Raw genomic sequence first — 12,712 nt, 5'->3', positions numbered from 1 at the left:
TTTGTAAAAACATCCATGTAGAGGAGCAGTAATATCGATCTGAATACAATGAGGCCGAAAATGAAACTGGCTTACAATGACTCATACAGCAACAACTTTAATTTAGAATATTACCTTTTACATTGTAAATACTCCCCACTTCCCTGGATGAGTGCAGCTCCAACACTCAAGAAACTTGACACCATCCAGGACAAAGCAACCCATTTGATTGGCGCCCCATCCACAAACGTTCACTCCTTCTGCCACTGATGTACAGTGGCAGTAGTGTGCACCATCTACAAGGTGTACTACAGAAACTCACCAAGGCTCCTTAGACAGCACCTGCCAAATCCAAGACTGCCACCATCTAGAAGGACAAGGGCAGCAGTCACAAGGGACATCACCACCTGGAATTTCTCCTCCAAGCCACTCACCATCCTGACTTGGAAATATATCATTGCTCCTTCACTGTCGCTGTGTCAAAATCCTGAAACTCCCTCCCTAACAGCACTGTGGGTGTACCTACACCACATGGACTGCAGCAGTTCAAGAAGGCAGCTCACCACCACCTTCTTAAGGGCAATTAGGGATGGGCAATAAGTGCTGGCCTATCCAGTGATGCCTACTTCCCTTAAAATGAAATTTAAAAACCCAAAGGACATAGGAGTAATATCAGACAAAATTTGACACTGAGCCACATAAAGAGATATTAGGACAAGTGACAAAATGGTTGGTCAAGAGGCACATTTTAAGGAGGAGAGCCAGGTAGTGGGGCAGAGAGGTTTATGGAAGGAATTATTTCTCCACCTCCAACACTGACATCCCCACCTGCAGTGAAACAGAAACACTGACCATCGTTTTAAAGATTGAAACTCGTATATCTCACTACCTTGTAGCCAGAGGCCAGCTCCCTTCCCTGATCTGTCTGTGCATTCAAAAAATTGCCACCCTGTCTTACAAGGACAAAAGGATACATTCCAGATGAAGCAGCGTCAACCACATCCTGAGACTATCCAAAAGACATTCCTGATTTGAATGGGTCTCTCTGAAACAAAGATGGTGATTGCACTTATATTTCAACTCTTTCTTGGACTCGAACTCAAGTTCTGTCGAAGGGTCATGAGGACTCGAAACGTCAACTCTTTTCTTCTCCGCCGATGCTGCCAGACCTGCTGAGTTTTTCCAGGTATTTCTGTTTTTGTTTCCCTTCCCTAAGCATGTGTCCTGTCATGCCAAATAAAGGCATGTCAAATTCATAACTTTTAAACTGTGAACTTTACTCAGTGTGGAATCCTTCGGAATTGAATTTTCTTTCAAAATGGACAATATGTACTGCAAAAGATAGCTACCGAAACTCATCTGATCTGATCTGTGCATTCAAAAAATTGCCACCCTGTCTTACAAGGACAAAAGGATACATTCCAGATGAAGCAGCGTCAACCACATCCTGAGACTATCCAAAAGACATTCCTGATTTGAATGGGTCTCTCTGAAACAAAGATGGTGATTGTCTCAACACCCTTAGGATGAATGTCTTGAAGAAAAAGACCAGAAAAAGATCTGTCATACTTTAAAATAGTTCATCATCTAAGTGCTGAAGTCCCAAAGCAGAACCCAATTATAATTTAGTCACAGGTAGCCTTGCATTATATTATCTGAGGTGGTCTTCCTTAATGTTCTTAGTTTTGGTTGTGGCTTTGTTGTCTTGTGGCTAATCAATCTAAGACCAACACCAACTTGGAAAAGGGAACTGTGAGAAGATACATGGTAGGGCATCCATGTTGATCTCCCTTTTTAATCTTTAAGTGCTGTCTGTAGAAAGACACAGCAGCAGCAGAAATAACACCTATGCCTTAAGAACTGGAGATTGTAACATAGCAAGGTCTCCAAGCCTGTTCCTTCCACCAATGCAGCACACTGACTTCCTGGTAATGAGATTACAAGCAACTAACTTTGTGACCTCCAGAAAGTCCATCTCTTTGAGAGAATCCTGAAAGCCACTTCGGTACGTGACTCCGGCTATTGAACTTACCTAAACTGCACTTCAAGAATGAAGACATTTTTTCCATCAGCCCTGTAATGTATGTTTTCCAGAACAGGATGATCATAGGAATTATGAACTATTGTTATAAAGTTTCGTTTATAAGTTGTAAAAATGCACTATTCTCTTTAACTGTACATTCTTTGAGTCTGTGTGTGTGACACTGTGTGAGTAAATGCATTGGATTTTGGGGTGAGCATGTAAATAAACAATCTTTGTTTAACCTCACAAAAGCTTTCTGCTGGTTATTCAGATTATCCACATGCTCAGGGGTTAAGAAGCACATAAGTCTTCCTTACAAAAGCTTGCTGACTAGGGATAGCAGGGAAGGGAATAGGTATTTTAGTAGTTCTCTCTCACCCTGTCTGTAACACTCCCCACTAACTCCATTGAGTCAAACTCCCCATCCCCCCCAAAAAACAATCTTCCCACCCACTCTGTCTTCTCCCCTCCCGACTTTTGCCTTTCCCCAATATTTTTCTTTCCTTCCACCTCCTCCTCATCTCACCCCCTCGCCACTTATACTTTTCTCACATTGTTTCTCCCTCTCATCCTCCCTGCTCCTTTCTCTCCAAGATGGTAAATGCCAGTGATTCATATGAAGCTGCCAATCTACAGAAAGTTCCCTCAAATTGAAATAGTAAATTTTGACCACTTGCTTGAGCAGTGACGTTAAAGGGATAAGCCAAATTAAACACAGCTCCACCTTAACAGTTAAATATCACAATCATGTCCCAGTTCCCAAATTATTTATGAGCATCATCACAGGAGATTAACTAGAACATAAAAATATCTTCAGGGAAGCGTAGCATTTCTTTTTGAACTTACAACAAATATCCTTGGCCTGTGAGCTGTTATAGTAAATTTTTATATTAGGAATAATGTATCGATATCAGGTGTGCCAATGTTATCATTCACATAAAGAGCTACTATCTTTAATCTATGTTTCAAATCTTAAAAGTAAAATAATATTTTTTGGGATAAGATCACAACACTGAGTCTATTTACTTTGTATACAGGTGCTTCATAAAGTGGGAGCCAAAAAGAGATTCTGCATTGTGACAGATTTGAAACCCTACAGAATTTACAACTTTACAATCACTGTCTGTAATCGGATTGGATGTGTAACAAGTGAACAAGGCTCAGGTCAAACATTAGCTACAGGTACTATTAAATCCTACCATATTATACGTGCACACACACACACACACAGACACACACGCACACACGCGCACATGAACAATTAATGTGAACACAGTTAAATTTCAACTTCTTGATGGATGCAAATAAATTGTATGTTTTGATATATTTTAGCCATATTATAATCATACTCACAATTGTGCAAAATATAGCACTTTTTGCTAAGTGCAAAATTCTCATTATACTAGTTAATGATGTAATTTTTATGTTATTAGGAATAGTCATCCAGAAAATTTAAGTATGACTGTATTAAATTAAACAAGCTACTCACCACTTAATTTGCAGCTTCAGATTTTGAAGAGGAAAGTATTGTTAATTACAGTTTCACCAGCTGATTATGTGGAACTCTCCTGTTTAGTGTAACAAACTACAAAAAGAAAAGAAAATGTTGGCAAAACTAAGAACATTAAGGAAAACCACCTCAGATAATATAATGCAAGGCTACCTATAAATTATCACTGTGTGCTGTTTCGGGACTTCAGCACTTAGATGATGAACTATTTTAAGGCATGACAGATCTTTCATGCCATACATAACATGGGAGGGGGAGGGTTCAATTGAAGGGAAGTTAAAAAATTTAAAAAGAAACGAGAGAACAGAGGGGCAGGGTAGTGAAAAGGCAAACGATAATCAAAGTGTGACAAGAAGGCGCAGAAAATATAAGAAGAAGAGTGCAGCAGAAATCAAAACCAGAATGAGAAATAATGGTAAAAAGTCAAAGCTAAAGTCTCTTTATCTGAATGCACGCAGCAATTTGTAACAAGATAAATGAGTTGACGCCACAAATAGAAATAAATGAATAAGCCTTGATAGCTATTACAGAGACATGGTTGCAGAGTGACTAAGACTAGGAACTCAATATTCAAGGGTATTCAACGTTCCAGAAAAATAGGCAAAAGGAACAGAAGGTGGGGTAGCTTTGTTAATAAAGGAAGGTGTCAGTGTAGTGATGATTAGTGGTGTAGATGCAATAGATCGTAATGTGAAATCAGTTTGGCTGGAAATAGGAATAACAAGAGGAAGAAGTCATGGGTGGGAGTCGTCTATAGGCCCTTGAAGAGTTGCCTCACTGTAGGGCAAAGTATAAATTGGGAAATAATGGAGGCATGTAAGAAGGGAGCTACAATTGTCATGGGTGATTTTAATCTGCATATTAACTGGACAAATCAGATTGGCAGGAGTAACATGGAAGACAAATTTTAGAGTGCATCAGGGATTGTTTCTTAGAGTAATATGTTGCAGAATCAACCTGGGAACAAGCTATTTTAGATCTAGTAATGTGTAATGAGGTTGGATTAATAAGAGATATCGTAGTTAAGGATCCTCTTGGGGGTAGCGATCAAAATATGGTAGGATTTCAAATTCAGTTTGAGGGTGAGCAATTCGGGTCTCAAACCGGTGTCCTCAACTTAAATAAGGATAATTACAGAGGTATGAAGAAAGAGTTGTCTAAAGCGGGCTGGAAAAATAGACTAATGGGAAGGTCAGTGGATGAGCAGTGACAGACATTTCACCAGATATTTCATAACACTCAGCAAAAAATCCCAGTCAAAAAGAAGGACTTGATGAGAAGGATGAACCACCCGTGGTTAACAAAGGCAGTTAAGAAGAGTATCCAATCAAAAACTAAGGCATACAAGGTGTCAAAAGCTAATGGTAGGACAGAGGATTAGGAATTTTTTTAGGAAACAGCAGCGGATGACTAAAAAGCTAATAATGAGGGAGAAAATTGATTATGAAGGTCAATTGGCAAGAAATATAAAAACAAACAGCAAGATCTTCTAAGGGTATATAAAAAGAGAGTGGCTAAAGTGATCGTAGGACCCTTGGAGGATGCGACTGGAGAATTGATAACAGGGAACAGGGGCAGGGCAGATAATTTAAACCAATATTTTGCACCTGTCTTCATGGTAGAGGATACCATAAACATCCCAAAGAAAACAGATAAGGAGCTAATGGGAGGAAAGATCTCGTAACCGTATCTATCACGATATGGACAAAGTATTTGACAAACTAATGGGACTAAAGACAGACAAGTTACCAGGACCTGATAGCCTATATCCAAAGATTTTGAAGGAAGTGGTCAAGGCATTGGTCGAAATACTCCAGAACCCACTGGACTCTGGGAGAGTCCTGGCAGATTGGAAAACCATGTCCCTGTTCAAGAAGGGAGGGAGACAAAAAGCAGGAAACTATAGGCCAGACAGCATAACCTCTGTCATTGGGAAAATGCTGGAGTCCATTATTAAGGAAGAAATATCAGGATGTTTAGAAAAGCTTAACACAATCAAACAGAGTCAACATGATTTTATGAAAGGGAAATCATGTTTGACAAATTTGCTAGAGTTCTTTGAGGATATAACAAGCAGAGCTGATAAAGGGGAACCGGTAGATGTAGTGTATTTGGGTTTCCAGAAGGCATTCAATAAGGTGCCATATAAAAGATTACTACACAAGACAGGAGCTCGTGGTATTGGGGGTAATGTATTAGCATGGATTGAGGATTGGTTAACACACAGAAGACAGAGAGTCGAGATTAATGGGTCTTTTTTAGGTTGGAAACACGTAACTAGTGGAGTCCTACAAGGATCAGTCCTAAAACCTCAATTATTTACTATTTATATTAATGACTTGGAGGAGGGGGCAGAGTGCAATGTGTACATACAAAATTAGGTGGGAGGGCATGTTATGATGAGGATGTATAGAATCTGCAAGAGGTTATAGACCAGTTGAGGGGGCTTGACAGGGTCGATGCTGAGAAGCTGTTTCCACTAGTGGGGGAAATCTCGAACTAGGGGACATAGTAGCAGAATAAGGGGACGCTTATTTAACTGAATGGGCAAAAACTTGGCAGATGGAGTTTAATGTAGGAAAGTGTGAGGTCATGCACTTTGGTAGGAAGAATAGAAAGGCAGACTATTATTTAAGTGGAGAGAGACTCCAAAAAAGCGCAGCACAGAGGGACCTGGGTATTCTTCTGCATGAAACACAAAAAGTTAGCATGCAGGTACAGCAAGTAATTGAGAAGGAAAATGGAATTTTGGCCTGTACTGCTAGGGGGTTGGAGTTTAAAAATAGGGAAGTCTTGTTAAAACTGTACGGGATGTTGGTGAGGCTGCACCTAGAGTAGTGTTTTGGTCCCCGTATTTACAAAAGGATATATTGGCATTGGAGGCAGTTCAAAAGAGATTCACTAGGCTGATTGCTGGGATGAAAGGGTTGACTTATCAAGAACGGCTAAACAGGTTAGGCCTTTATTCGTTAGAGTTTAGAAGAATGAGGGGTGATCTTATTGAAATGTACAGATTCTGAGGGGGCTTGACAAGATAGATGCTGAGAAGATGTTTCCACTAGTGGGGGAAATCTCGAACTAGGGGACATAGTAGCAGAATAAGGGGACGCTCATTTAACTGAGTTGCAAAAGAATTTCTTCTCTGAGAAAGTAGTGACAGTCTGGAATTCTCCACCCTAGAGAGTTGTGGAGGCTGGATCATTGAATGTATTTAAAGAAGAGATAGGTAGATTTTTGAATCATTGGTGAGTTGAGGGCTATGAGAATCTGGCACGAAAGAGCAGTTGACGTCTGGGGCAGTTCAGCCAGGATCTTACTGAATGGCAGGGCAGGCTTGAGAGGTCAAATGGCCTACTCCTGCATCTATTTTTTAAGTTCCTATGATCTATCCTTTTGGCATGACTTCCAAGCTCAAAAGGCCACCTCTGATAGCACCAGTGTGGTATCCCCATTTTCAACATCACACAAATACTATGAAAGCAAATAAGCTTACAGCTTCAAAGGGACCCGACAACCTACTTTGATGGAGCGATTCGCAGCTAATTGTCCCATTTGTATTTTTTGAAAAAGTCACCAAGATTCTGGATTGGGAAACACAGTCAATATTGGCTAGCTAGTCTTTGAAAAAAATTTGATAAGGCATCATATAAGGGGTTCTCTGCAAGATTGGAACTTTCTACATTTGTGGCAATGCACTGCACTGGATTGAGAACTGGCTGAAAGCGGCTGTAGATGGATTTGGAATCTGAAATAGAAACAGAAAATGCTGGAAAAATTCAGCAGGTTAGGCAGCACCTGTGTAGAAAGAAACAAAGTTAACATTACGAGTCTGTATGACTCTCCTTCAGAGTCAAAGCACACTGACATTTTGGCACCTGGAAGCATACTTAAGAGATAAGAAAAGGGATACCTACTTCAATAATAATATAGAGATAAAAACAAAAAAATGCTGGAAATCCAAAACAAAAACAGAATTACCTGGAAAAACTCAGCAGGTCTGGCAGCATCGGCGAAGAAGAAAAGAGTTGACGTTTCGAGTCCTCATGACCCTTCAACAGAACTTCAGTTGAAGGGTCATGAGGACTCGAAACGTCAACTCTTTTCTTCTTCGCCGATGCTGCCAGACCTGCTGAGTTTTTCCAGGTAATTCTGTTTTTGCTTTGGATACCTACTTCAAATTTGCCTGATGACTCCCATCAAACCAGCCAAACAACCCTACATTCAATGCTATATAACCACAAGATATGTGATAGAACAAGCCATTGGCATGCTCAAGTTACTTTTCAGGCGCCTAAACAGATCTGGACAATTTTTTTTAGTATGCAGCAGCTAGGATCTCCAGAATGGGTTATCACAGCAGTGAGGTTTGGACCTGCAAGAGAAATAAGATGCAGAGCGGAGATCATCCGTAATGATTCCAAGGTTGAGAAGGAAGAAGATGAGGAAGATGATAAGAAGGAAGGTGGTTTGGGCAGTGCCTCACCAGCTGCTCATGTTGATGCCAGGGATGTTCTTTTTAAAGCAATTAGATAATGAGTGAGAAGTGGAAGTGCTTCATGTCCCCTTTTGCCATCATCCCTCTGTATAACACGTTGGTGCAGATTTGTATGGCACTGTAAGGCCAAGACTAACCTCTCTGTCATCCTATTTAGGGCGGCAGCCATTTTGGCATTTAGAGTGTGCCTGGCCTTGGTCAAGCTGTAGATAGACTCATTTAATTCCAACTTTTGATCTTCCATGGAGTACTTCATTCTATCTATTGGACAACAATGCCCTGTAACATCAACTCACTCATTCTCTTTGTAATACCAGTCATTGCACCTGGAAAGTCTATCTTGGATCACGCATTCTCTGCTGTTGCTCAGTGTTCTCCATTTCATTAACGTTCTTCAAGATACAGGATCCATAGAGAAGCTTACAAGCCTCACTTTTCATTGCTGGTCTTTCATCATGGGCAGAACTTTCCTGTTGGCGTGCGGGGAGCGGGCTCCACGCGTCGATGCATAAAATGATGCACGGTGACGTCAGGCGTGTGTCCCGACTTCACCGCACGCCATTGCAATATTTGGGAAGGCGGACACGCTGTAAGTTCGGATGCGCGCCTGCCATCAATTAACAGGCCAGTTAAGGTCCTTGAGGCAGCAATTGAATTCTATGTTTCGCAGCCTCTGCGATCTTCACGACTTAGCACGGGCGTAATGGGCAGGCGGGTAGGAGACATTTATATAAACCTCATCCATGGGTGGGATAAGAGAGGTGAGTGGAGTCGAGAGTGTGATCTTTCAGGTATTTAAGTGTAAAAGTTACTTATACATACCTGTATGAGCAGGAATACTTAAAAACTCATACCAGCTGCTAGGACAGGAGTAGAAGCCTTGGTCAGGGCTCTACAGTAAAGATCACTTTTGGAGCCTGCAGCTTTTAGGAAGCCTTCCCTTAGCCTGGGAATGGGAGTTGTGCTCTCCCCTGGAGGCACCTCCTCTGAGAAGGAAGGGAGGAGGCCAGGAGTCCACATTCAGCCTCCAGGGGAGCCACCTTTGGGAAGAGAGGCACAGGCACAAGGGGTGCAGGGCCAACAGGAAGTGCAAGGCGGAAGGGCCACAGAAGATGCCAGTATCCTGCTACCAGGGTATACAGGTGGTGAAGCAGCTACCTCAATATGTCTGAGGTGCAGTGCCGAAGGAGGATCTGTCTCTCAAGGGAGACAGTCACCTCCAACTGTCAGATGAAAGGCCCTGAGATCTCCGCAAACTGTGTGGATGGGCACCCCATGCCAGTTGTTCTAAAGGTCACAGCTGTCCTCAACTTCTATGCCTCCGGCTTTTTCCAGGGGTCGGTGGCTGATCTCTGCGGAGTCTCCCAATCAGCTGTCCACACTTGTGTCAAGCAGGTGACAGACGCTCTATTCAGGCGTGCATTGACTTTCATCCACTACCGCTGAGATGAAGCCAGCCAGACAGAGTGAGCCAGAGGTTTTGCAGTGATTGCTGGCTTTCCTCGCTCCCAGGGTGCAATAGACTACACACATGTGGCCATCAAGGCGCCAGCAGTTGAGCCCGGTGTCTTCGTCAACGGAAAGGGATTCTGCTCCTTGAACGTGCAGATAGCATGTGATCACAAGCTGCAGATTCTGCAAGTCTGTGCAAGGTACCAGGGGAGTTCCCACAATGCTTACATACTCAGACACTCCCAGGTGCCGAGGCTCTTCAGTGCTTTAACCTGGCTGGATGGATGGCTGCTGGGTGACCAGGGCTATCCCCTCAGAAAGTCGCTCATGACGCCTCTCCGCCATCCAAGAACAGAGGCTGAGCAGCGGTACAATAGGAGCCATGGCACCACAAGGGCTATGGTGGAGAGAACCACAAGATGCGCTTCCGATGCCTGGACCACTCAGGGGACGCACTCCAATACCCCCCCAGATCGTGTGTTGCTGATAGTGGTTGCATACTGTGCTCTCCACAATCTTGTGCTGGAAAGGGGGTGGTGCAGTGGATGAGGAAGATGTAGACGCAGTTGCTCCGGATGCACACGATGAGTCCAGCAGTGAGTCCGAGGATGAGCACACACAGGAGAATGCTGAGAGGGTAGATGCAGACCCGAGCATACTGCAGGGAGGCAGGGACACCGGGGAGGCTTTAATCCAAAGAGCCTTCAGCTAGCACATCACAGATGGACTTTCAACACATGCCAAGGCTGCAGGCTCCACACTTGATACCTGAGCGCTGAATCTTTCTGGATAGTCACATTAACTAAGGCCCTTATCAATAAAGCTCAATGTCAAACAACTCATTCATAAGATCATGGCTTCCTGTCCATTTGCAGAAGTAAGGAATCACCCTGGGGCATGGCAACATGTCAAAATTTATTGCGTGAACAAATGTAACTTAATAAAGCAAAAAAAAAGGTGTTGGACATCACACCAAGTCTTCCAGACTTGGGCCAACATAAAAGCACCAGTGAGAAACCCGTGGTGTGCCTAAGGTGCCTTAAATTTACGCTATGGGTGCTACGTCTGGGTGCTCGATGGCACTGGCATCTGAAACAGCCCATTCACTGTGCTGTCCTGTTGGCCTTGATGACCTTGGCGGATGTCCTCTGGCCCGTGGAGCATTTGATGGCCCTGCCTGGGAGGGTGCGGCCAGTTCCACAGCCTCATCGGATGCCACGATCACAAGCAGAGGGGTGGAGAAGCTGCTGCCCTCACCCAGAGCGCCCTGAGAGGAGCCCGCAGAGATGACAGGCAGCTGCTGCGCTGACGTGAGGTCGCTTCAGTCCTCCCTGCTCACCATAGATGGATGGACTTGGTGCCCAAACCATCTCCCACACTGGCACTGACCAGCTGAAGCCAATGCCACTATGTGGGCTTGCAGGTCTGAGCACAACCCCAGGAGGCCCTGATTGTTCTTCTGGAGAAGCCTCTCCACGAGAGTCGCTGCTCTCTCCATGAAGGAAGCATGGCGCTTAGCTATGAGGCTCATTGCATCGGTGATGCTCTGCGTGGACTCCTGCAGCATGGGCATCATGCCATGCATAGCCTCATGTATCTCCGCCAGATCATCCCGCATACCCTGCCGCACTTCCAGCATTCGCTGCCTCACGGACAACTCCAGAGGCACATCATCAGCTGTTGACTGAGCATGTACCTGGTCCCCAGCAGTCTTCCGACTGGTGGCACCCTAGGCACTCCCTGTCTCTGCCCGCACCTCAAATAACTGTGAAGTGCCCTCAGTGCCGTGTCCCGGGACACTTGCCAAATATCTAATTCCCACTGAGGTGCTAGTATCTGCACTGGTGTCTGCCTGGCTGAGCTGATTAGTAAATGAAACTTCTTTAGCCAGAGAGTGGTGAATCTATGGAATTCATTGCCACAGAAGGCTGTGGAGGCCAGGTCACTGAGTGTATTTAAGACCGAAATAGGTTCTTGATTGGTAAGGGGATCAAAGGTTACGGGGAGAAGGCCGGAGAATGGGGTTGAGAAACTTATCAGCCATGATTGAATGGCCTAATTGCTGCTCCTATGTCTTATGGTCTTATGATGTGATGCTGGTGAGTGGATTTGCTCTGGGGCTTCAGGGATGAGAGGTGGGCCCTCTGCCTCCTACCGGCCCTGCTCCGGTGATGCTGAAAGGAAGAAAAAGGACATTTGATTAGCTACAGTGCAGACAACGTCAACTTGCATGCTGCTCCCCCGGATCATTATACACTTATCCTTCCAAAATCAATGGTAAACCCATGTTGCTAACTTCAATCACTGAGCATCTAGCAGTGCCATGGCTTCTGTGACACATATGGTGACCTGAGTGCTCGACAAACATACCTCCCCCTGGCACCCCAGCCTCACCACCACTGGTGGACCTGGGGGCATGGCACCTCTCCAGATCCATGGCCAGCTGCTCGAAAGTTGTTAGGATGGCCAACTGTGCCTGCCCTCTGCCAATCCGCATTCGTTCACAGGCATTGTGCGCAGTCTTCTCCTGAAAAGGAGAGAGGAGCATTGATTAGTCCAGCCTGCACCTGGATTCCTGCCAACCCCACCAGACTGGGACATTGCAGGACTTGAGTTCTTTGTCACCCCGCAGCTGCCGCACACTCACCCAAACAAGCCAGGGCTGACCAAACCACCCCCCCACCATTGCCCAAATGCTGCTTCCTTCACATGTGGCATCACAAGGTTTGTCATTTTGCTAAGTGAGGAGGCACAAGCACGCGGAGCGCAAAGACCAGCAGATGGATTGGTGCCCCGCCAACTGTAAGCTCCCCTCCCAGCATGTTAGCACCCTGACTTTGACATGCTTCGCAGTTCCAGTACTCTGCTTAGGTGCAGGCCCTTGACTTTCACCCCTATTCTATACTCTGGGCGTCAGTGCCACACATACTGTGTTTGCAGAACACATCCTAGCCTCTCAGGGTGAACTGGGCATGAGCAATCTCTGCTTGCACACCCAGCGAGGGATACGTGCCGTGAAGGAATCAATGCCGTTATTGCACTCAGAGTTGCTGGGGGGGTGGGGGGGTTACAGGGTGGTGTTGAGGGGAAAGGGTGACAGCTGCATTAAGTAACTTTAGGCAACATGGTCCTCACCCTTCCCGAGAACAGGAGATCCTTGAATCTTTTGCGGCACTGGAGCCATGTGCGCCGCAACATCATGGGAGCTCACACTCTCCGCCACCTCTTCCCACGCACGTTTGGTCACGTGGGG

The 12,712-nt window shown here is 44.8% G+C and overlaps 1 protein-coding gene across 1 annotated transcript in view; it reads left to right on the top strand.

Annotated features, from left to right (window-relative positions):
- The window catches only part of ush2a (Usher syndrome 2A (autosomal recessive, mild)), a 1,196,697-nt gene that overhangs the window by 297,894 nt on the left and 886,091 nt on the right, over positions 1-12,712 (top strand). The window contains exon 19 of the mRNA XM_041207243.1: positions 3,040-3,184. Coding sequence (XP_041063177.1) covers positions 3,040-3,184 — 145 coding nt within the window. The remainder of the gene's footprint in view (positions 1-3,039; positions 3,185-12,712) is intronic.

The sequence above is a fragment of the Carcharodon carcharias genome, chromosome 2 (genome assembly GCF_017639515.1).
Source record: "Carcharodon carcharias isolate sCarCar2 chromosome 2, sCarCar2.pri, whole genome shotgun sequence".
NCBI lineage: Eukaryota > Metazoa > Chordata > Chondrichthyes > Lamniformes > Lamnidae > Carcharodon > Carcharodon carcharias.
This window is presented reverse-complemented; position numbering and strand designations above follow the sequence as displayed.